At 32.5% G+C, this 9,073-nt stretch overlaps 1 protein-coding gene across 1 annotated transcript; it reads left to right on the top strand.

Annotated features, from left to right (window-relative positions):
- Positions 1-4,773: 4,773 nt before the first annotated feature.
- Positions 4,774-8,770, top strand: LOC141586382 (F-box protein SKP2A-like). The gene is made up of 5 exons (XM_074407591.1): positions 4,774-4,880; positions 5,954-6,260; positions 6,859-7,207; positions 7,432-7,573; positions 8,141-8,770. The coding sequence occupies exons 2-5, from the start codon at positions 5,995-5,997 to the stop codon at positions 8,503-8,505; spliced, it is 1,122 nt and encodes a 373-aa protein (XP_074263692.1). The 5' UTR covers positions 4,774-4,880; positions 5,954-5,994; the 3' UTR covers positions 8,506-8,770.
- The last annotated feature ends 303 nt before the right edge of the window (positions 8,771-9,073 follow it).

Consider the following 9,073-nt stretch of genomic DNA (forward strand, 5'->3'; position numbering starts at 1 on the left):
CTATACAATAAGCAGTACATTATTACTTATTTCTACGACGAAGGGTTCCGAAATCATACCTTATTTTATCGAGGGAACCTAGTTATTAGAAATAATAGTGAATTTGTACGTGTGAAATAATTAGAATGAAATGAAGGGTGCTCGGCTATTTATAGCCAACATATGTCGGTGGCAAATGCTACGTGATTATGGACAACTCAAATTGATCTTTTCTTCTTCTTTCTTAATAAGCAAGAAAAGCTAAAGTTTATCCTATTATTCTACTAAGATATGTACTACAATTACCATGCATCTTTATCTAAATGTATTAATAAAAACTATTATTATTATTATTATTATTATTATTATTCGGGTTATTACATTCTACCCTCCTTAAAATAAGTTTCGTCCCGAAACTTGAAAATAGAAAATAGAAAAGTTAAAACTTTGTTTATCAAAACTTAAGAATTATATAAAAATATAACAAAAGTCTTTCAATCACATTTATAAAATGAGTAAAAACGCGTGTCTTATAAAATGGAAGGCAGTAATTCCTGTCGCGAACAAGAATTAATGTAATCCAATTTAAAGAAAAACTCAAATCATGTGTTAGTAGGTGTTGAACCTGTTATTAGATATCTTTAATAACAAGTAATAACATCCCAATAACCAGACAAAGGCAAAGAAAACAAAAATTGAAATTTTATTTTAAAGTTCTAGTAAAGCTAATTTTTTTTTAAAAAATATACAACATAAAATTTTGGAAAAATACCAATGACTAACTGGAACAAATTTGAACTTTTTCTAATACGTGAAATAGCTTGAGTATTAAAAACTTTGAAATTTTCAAAACCAAATTAAGATATAATGAGTGGAAGGAAAGAGTAAAATCGTAAAGGTAGAATGTCCCGAAACTTTCTTAGCGTATAGCACACAAATAAATATGCATATATCTCATGAGACTCGCAAGTAGCAACGTCATGCAAAAAATGTAATGTACGCACAAGAAAAACAATTAGAACATCCAAACTATACATTATTAAAGCAATAAAAGAATTAGTAAACAAATAACTTAAACAAGTAATCCAAGACACTTTATATCTACCCCTCTCTCTTTCAGTCGGTTTCTATATATGTGTTTGATACGAGTTTTATACTAGACCCAAAAATCTATTCCCCCGCTAGACGTATGGCCGAAGGCTCAACACGCGGTCGCAGAGTTGCTCTGATACCATTTTGTAACGCCCCCGGAAAGCAGACAGGCAGCTCAAAATAGCTCTTTTTATTAATAATAGGCAGCAGCGGAATTACAAGGGCGTCACCGCCGTATTTCCCATCCGGAAAATACAAGGCTTATACAAAAATAAAGATAAATACACTTGCTAAAGATATAAACTAATAACTCCATTACATATTCATCCTATTAGGTCATATCATCTGAAAATCCTCACTCTTGACCTTCCCCCTTACTTGTACCTGAAAAAGAATGAAAGTAACATGATCAGCCAACCACAGGCTGAGTATGACTCCGGTCACCTCCACCGGTCCTACTTACCTCCATTTTAATATTTCACTCCTTTTTGGTCTCACAAGTATAAAAATAAGTCAAATGAACACAATCAAATAATTATTAAATAGACATGCACAACCTGTCATTTTATCATAATATGCAAAATATAGATTACCGGTCTACTATTCTTGAAATGAGACACATTACGGAGTAAAAACTCCCGGGCTAAGCCCTCCTCCATGTACACAGGATCCCGAGTCTAAGACCCGTGTAAACCCCCGGCATTTTTACCGTAATAATCGAACCGTAGTTCACATGAGGCGGTGCCCCCTTCCATGTACACAAAGTCAAATTTGTAATGTTGTCCCCCTCCCGTAATCGTATCCCGAATGCTACAATTGGCCAATAGTACATTATAATAGAAGTATTAATATGACAACCATATGTTCAGAAAAAGACAGTTAATATAACATGTGAGTACTATAATGATAAGATAACATGAGACGGTTGATAATACTATACAATAAGCAGTACATTATTACTTATTTCTACGACGAAGGGTTCCGAAATCATACCTTATTTTATCGAGGGAACCTAGTTATTAGAAATAATAGTGAATTTGTACGTGTGAAATAATTAGAATGAAATGAAGGGTGCTCGGCTATTTATAGCCAACATATGTCGGTGGCAAATGCTACGTGATTATGGACAACTCAAATTGATCTTTTCTTCTTCTTTCTTAATAAGCAAGAAAAGCTAAAGTTTATCCTATTATTCTACTAAGATATGTACTACAATTACCATGCATCTTTATCTAAATGTATTAATAAAAACTATTATTATTATTATTATTATTATTATTATTCGGGTTATTACATATTTATAAAAGCGATTATATATTACTATATTAGTGATATTATAATGTTTATTTAAAGACAATCGATAGTATAATAACTTTATTTAAGACAAAATCATAATTTAAAAATAAAATGGGTGCTAAATATACATAAATTGGTCAGTAATGTGTCATATATAATGATGATTGTAAATAGAAAATTTATGAATTATAATACAATCAAGTGTTGCATAAAAAGATCTTGAATCCATAAACAAATCAATAATAAGCTTTTTTACTTTGATAAATAGTAGAATTAAATCTTTTTAACTTTCAAATATAGGTAATTATTATTATGCCTCATTACATTTGAATAACTAAAACACATCTTAATTTTTAACCATTAATCACAATTGCACCAGAAAAAGAAAATATTTTGCATTTGTTTATACATTTTATTGTTACCTCAATTACATCTTAAAAGTCGTGTTAGGAAAAAAATGTTATTTGAATCATATCATTTGTTCATATTTTAATTATGACCAAAAATGGAAAAAACGTACGAATATAAATAGATAATATAGTATTTTCTCATTATTAAATTGGGTTAGATATCGAAATAGGTGCAATAAAGATGATGTACTTTTTCGTGTGTTATTTGTCCCACATTGAAAAATAATGTAGGTGTGGTAAATTTACTACATATAAATAGTTGAATTATCCCACATCAGAAAATTATCATAAGGTGGGGTGATCCTAAAAATTAATTTAGGGAAGTATTATAAATAATACGGAGTATATAATATATTTCGATGTAAAAAAAAAAAGTGGAGAACCTTTTAATATTAAATATATTGCATATAAATAGTTGAATTGTCCTACATCAGAAAATTATCATAAGGTGGGGTGATCCTAAAAATTAATTTAGGAAAGTATTATAAATAATATATTTCGATGTAAAAAATTAAAGTGGAGAATCTTTTAATTATTATAATATTTATTTCCTATATTATATTCAAGTGATGTTTCTAATTTTTATATAAAAACTTTTACATTTCATTTGGCAAAAAAATATCATTAAGAAAATTATGAAAATAACATAATTTGATTCGTGGTAAAAATGCTATCATCAGCTTTTAGATTTCATATAATTTGTACATATATAAAATTGTGTACTTCTTAGTATGTTATATGTCCCACATTGAAAAATAATGTAAAATTATACAAAAATAATAGAATTGTCCCACATCGAAAGATTAACATCAGATGTGGTGGTCTTATGATTATAAATATGAGGCATCATTGGAACTTAGGTATGAACCCAACATCTTTTGCGTCTTTTAAATAAAATATTTTGACTTTTGATCATATCTAAATAAATGATTAGACATAAGATGTTAATATTAATTATTAAGACCTTATAACCAATTTTTTGTTACTAAGTTAATTACCCCGTTGCAACGCACGGGCATCCAAATTAGTAAAATATTATAAAGGCTTGGATATAAGGAGTTATGGCCAAAATAGCTATTTTCAGATCTTTTCAAGGTGTGATCAATTAATATTATTACAAATTTTAGTGTAACTGGTAGTTTAATTTGTATTAACAATGTTCTTGTGAGGAGATTAAAGTATTTACTCTGTAATTATAAAATAGTTTAGAGAAAATCCGTCCTAAACTTTAATTAGGCTATGTTTTTTTCAGTTTAAAAGAGTTGAACTGAAATGAACTTAATGAAATTGACCTTTAAATTCAATGAAGTTGAATAAAAGTTAACTAATTTGAATAAAGTTGAGCTGGACTTAATGGAGTTAGCTGAATTGAACTAAATGAAGTTAAGCTGCATTGAAACGAATTAAAATTAAGCCAGAAAGAACATATACTAGTCTCCCTTAAAATGGTCAAATAACATCTCATGGACAAGTTTTTTCACTTTTATCTTATCAAATATTATTTGACATGTATTAAGAACATCAACAATAGAGGTTTGTCAACAAAGGTTTGTGTACTTTTTAGAGGTTTGTTGACAACTTCTCTATTGTTGGGAATGAGGGTTGAGGTTCATAGATGAGAATGGTTACAATTTTGAATACAGGTTTGTGTTTTTCGTTGTGAGTGATAGCGAACCCCATGTAGTATACTTTTATGAGGTTTGTCTATATTTAAGAGGTTTGTCTATTATTGTATTAAGGTTTGTTGTTAGAGAGGTTTGTGTGTTGAGTGATATGGTATTAGATAAACCTTATTCGAGGTTTGTCTATTGCTAATGCTCTGTTTAAGACCGATATTATTTCGGTTTTGGACAAGTATTTGTGAAAATCAAGATAAACATGGCTTTAAGTGGGACCCACTCTACTCTCATCGAAGCCATCCACGTGTCACCAGATTAGCCATCAGATCAATCGAGTACTCAGTTCTTGCTTCTTTAAATGTCCAGTCTTTCCTACACACCAAAGTAGGCACAAATTACAATTTGTGTCTTGCGCTTATCGATAACACGCTAATTACCCAATACCAATTCAATTTCAACTCAATTACTCAACTTTCATTTCAAGGTATCATTTCTTTATTTTTATTTTTATCATCACCCTTTGACTTGATCTTATTTGTCTATAATTCATTGGTTTTCTTATAATTCTGTTGTTTGATCATCATCATTATTATTATTGTTTATCATTTTTTTGATTGAGATTAATTGGGTATGTTTCATGTTTAATTTACCCAAAGAAGAGAAATTTGTTTGATTGTTTGTGGGTTGAATTTTTTCGGAGTTGAATTTGTGAGAATTTGTTTGTTTGATTGGATTGGGTTTAATTTTGCACCCCCTTTATGTGATTAGTTGGTTTTGCATGTCTCAACTTAGTAGTCAATCAAAGTGGTCCGTCTCACTTAAAACCGTCTTAACTTTCAAGGTAGCAATATAGTCATAAATAGGCCGTTTTAAGTTTAAGACGACTCAAATGAGATTTTGTGCATACAAAGAACTTGTCTTGACATTGAAAGTGTATTTTTGTTTTCCCTAGTAGTTTAGGGGTAAGGCTGTGTAAATCCGCGGCCATTATGAGAAATTACCATGGGTGCAGAAATCATTGATATATTGTTATTGTCTGGGAGTACCTAACATTTACCCTCGTTGGTACCCTTAGCGCAAAAACAGAAAGTTAAGTATCTTCGTGCCAACGAGGGTAAATGTTAGTTACCATGGGTGCAGAAATCATTGGATGAAATATTTGTCATTTTTCTCTATTTTGATTGTAGTTTTTGAGAGTAGAAATCTCCTTACCATGTTGTTAAGAAAGCCTACACATTTATTGTGTGTAAATGTTTTACAAGGACAAGGAAAATGATTATTGCCCATAAGTCCATAATTAGCAAAAATAATACACTTCTAAACCATTTTGTTTAGATTAATACTAAAAATAAGATATTGTTAAAAATGATTAAATATAGATGTACTGTAATTGGGTAAGGATGATTCAAATGCTTAGTCATTACATAATTTCTGTGTATTTTATGTGCTGTTGACATATGTAAGGCCTTATATGGTTTACCTATTTGTCATTTACTGCTGTATAATTTTTTAATTAAAAAATGTCTGATGTTTATCTTATGGGATGGTGGGAAATAGGAATATTCTTGGAGGTTTGTTTATAAAGAGTGAAAGAGTTTATGGCAATGCAAGAGGGTTTAAGGAGTGAAGATTTGGATTCTTGTTTTAAGAAGCTGATGGTGTTTGGTGCTGCTCTTGGTGCTAGTCCCGGTGACGGTGGCAAGTTGGGTGGTGAGATGATGGCTGATTGGAAGGATATTCCTATGGAGTTACTTTTGCGGATACTTACTCTTGTTGATGATAAGACAGTGATCAGGGTTTCGGGTGTGTGTAGTGGATGGAGGGAAGCGATATGTCTTGGGTTGACGCGTCTTTGTCTCTCGTGGTATGTATTTTTTCCCTTGTTATTCACAGTTTCACGCTCTCGTGCTGGCTTTTGTGGGATTACGACTCATGTTTGATGTTTATCTAATTGTTGTTTTTTATTCAAGTGCTGTACTTTAGTTTTGAGTTTAAGCAGTTGTCTATTTTCTGTTTGCAGTTCGTTCTATTTTGTGCAAGTGATGTGATATGTTAGGTGCTGGTTTTTTCTACTTGTATCACTATAATGTTAGGAACTTGTTGATTCATGATTGATTATTTTTCGATCCCTTACAGCAGTATAACCGATTGGCTGAAAGGGTCCCATACTCCCATCTTGTCCGTGTTGAAACCCCGTATTGATGTATTGTAACCCTATGTTGAAAACACTCAAAGGCTGATTTCGAATGATCCAAAATGATTAAAATTCACATTGATCAACAACTACAAAGTATAAGAACCACATACGGTTGACTTGGGACATTTATTTTAATTTCCAAATCCAAAAATAGTGCGTCTTTGGTTCAACTTCGAATGCAATTTCAAATATATAATTTGCTAAAAATGATGGTCGAAGTATAATTTGGTGAAAAGGATGCTAATGATGTGTATCATATTTGTAGGTGCAAGAACAACATGAACGAGGTAGTCCTAACTCTTGCACCAAAGTTCACAAGGTTGCAGACATTGATACTTCGTCAAGATAAACCACAACTTGAGGATAATGCTATTGAGACTGTAGCAAGTTTCTGCCATGATCTCCGGGAGCTGGACTTAAGCAAGAGTTTCAAGCTAACTGATCGTTCTTTGTATGCTTTGGCACATGGTTGCCCGAATCTAACCAAGCTGAACATTAGTGGGTGCACAGCTTTTAGTGATGATGCAGTTGCGTATCTTACTAGTTTTTGCAAGAAGTTGAAGTCACTAAATCTATGTGGATGTGTGAGGGCCGCTACTGACCGAGCATTGCAGGTAGAGTTTGCTTATTGAAAGTAATGTTATCATTTGCATTGGTGTTTCCAATTTGGAAACTAATTTTTCTGTACTTTGCGCGATTTTTCGTGCTAACAAAATTCAAAATTCATGATTTTCTACACGTATATTAGAATTAGCATCAAAATTTCCTGGATTTGCCACTAAATTTTTATCTGGAGACTGAGAGAGTGATGTTCTTCCTATACTGTCTTTGGATGCAGGCCATCGCGTATAACTGCAGAGAGCTTCAGACTCTTAACTTGGGGTGGTGTGAAAACGTTAGTGATTCGGGTGTCACAAGTTTGGCTTATGGTTGTCCAAATCTTAGAGCTCTTGACCTGTGTGGCTGCGTCCTTATTACAGGTATTTAATCGGATTACTCATTAGTTCTCCTTCAGCAATTTTTTTGTTGTTATTGTCACATTGAGCAGCTGTGCCGTTACTCCTCAGTCATCCCTTTTTTTCTCGTCCCCATTTGAGTTCTTTTTTTCAACTTTGACAATGAATTTCTCGGAATATATTTAGAAATAGTCTTGCCTTTGTTAGTTAAATTGATCAGAATAAATTCTCATGTATGTACTTTTCAAAATACTAAATTCCTCGGATGATGACTTTTGTGAGAAAATACTTTTCAAAATTGACATCGTTCTTCCATCAAAGTCGCGATGAAGAATGTGTGGTTATACTAGATTCCGAAACTAGGAGATCATTTCTTTTCGCTCAGTTGATTAGCTACAAGACTACAAGTGGGTTATCCTATTATGTCACTTTCCTGCAGTACATTACTTTTGTGCATTCACTTAGTCATTCGGGGTCGACCAATTTGCATTCAGTTTTTCTCTTGTTGTTTTGGGGTTTGGCCGGGTCATTTATGTCGGATTAGTTTTTCAGGTCTAAATATGACATTTGGGTTTATTCTCGACTATGCAGATGAAAGTGTGATAGCCCTGGCAAACCGATGCCCACACCTCAGGTCTCTCGGACTGTACTATTGCCAGAACATCACAGATAGAGCAATGTACTCTTTGGCCCAAAGTCGAGTGAGAAATAAACACGGTGTATGGCAGTCTATCAAACCTCCTCGATATGAAGATGACGGCCTCATGAACCTAAACATCAGTCAGTGCACCGCTCTAACCCCACCTGCAGTCCAAGCAGTGTGCGATTCCTTCCCATCACTTCACACTTGTCCTGGACGACATTCTCTCATTATAAGCGGTTGCTTGAATCTCACGTCAGTCCATTGTGCTTGTGCTATTTACTCTCACCGTGCTCCAAGTACGATTGCTCACTGAGTTTATCAATCCAGAACTCTCTATTACTCTGGATCGTGTATGTACATGTATCGCTTTGCGGAATGTTAGGATAACGGTTGTAGTTGTATTCTATGAACTTTTGATCTTTCTCTTTCGACTCGTAATGAATTAGATATGTCGAGTTGCAGCGTCTTTAATTGCGAAGATCTATATAACTTTCAGTAATAGTCTTAAAATTTGTAAATTTCTGTGATGATTTATGTATAATATAAAGCACTACCTAACCTTTTGGATGTACTTAAAATGCATTCGTTTTTTATTTTATTTTATTTTATTTTTATTTTGCAGACCGTACATGTCTGGTTTATTCAGTAGCCCCGAAAAAAGATATTTTATCTTAGTAGTGAATACTAGTGATTCATGCGTATGTTAATCCAAAATAGAAAGATTTTGTGAGCCAATTGAGTAAATAATATTATCAACTTGCATTTGCTTAAAATGAAAAACATAAACAAATGAATGAGACACTCAAATAAGAAAAACGTAAAATTAACCGCTCTGAAGGGGTAAAAATGGAATTGCGAATTATGCAGCATAGATAGCAATC

Source organism: Silene latifolia, chromosome 6 (genome assembly GCF_048544455.1).
Source record: "Silene latifolia isolate original U9 population chromosome 6, ASM4854445v1, whole genome shotgun sequence".
Lineage (NCBI taxonomy): Eukaryota > Viridiplantae > Streptophyta > Magnoliopsida > Caryophyllales > Caryophyllaceae > Silene > Silene latifolia.

What these genes read in the sequence shown, in the direction of transcription:
- LOC141586382 (XM_074407591.1), top strand. Translation starts at nt 5,995, where the DNA reads ATGGCAATGCAAGAGGGTTTAAGGAGTGAAGATTTGGATTCTTGTTTT. An exon ending in ACGCGTCTTTGTCTCTCGTG is followed by an intron (nt 6,261 to 6,858) that starts GTATGTATTTTT and finishes TCATATTTGTAG; the next exon opens with GTGCAAGAACAACATGAACG. An exon ending in CTACTGACCGAGCATTGCAG is followed by an intron (nt 7,208 to 7,431) that starts GTAGAGTTTGCT and finishes CTTTGGATGCAG; the next exon opens with GCCATCGCGTATAACTGCAG.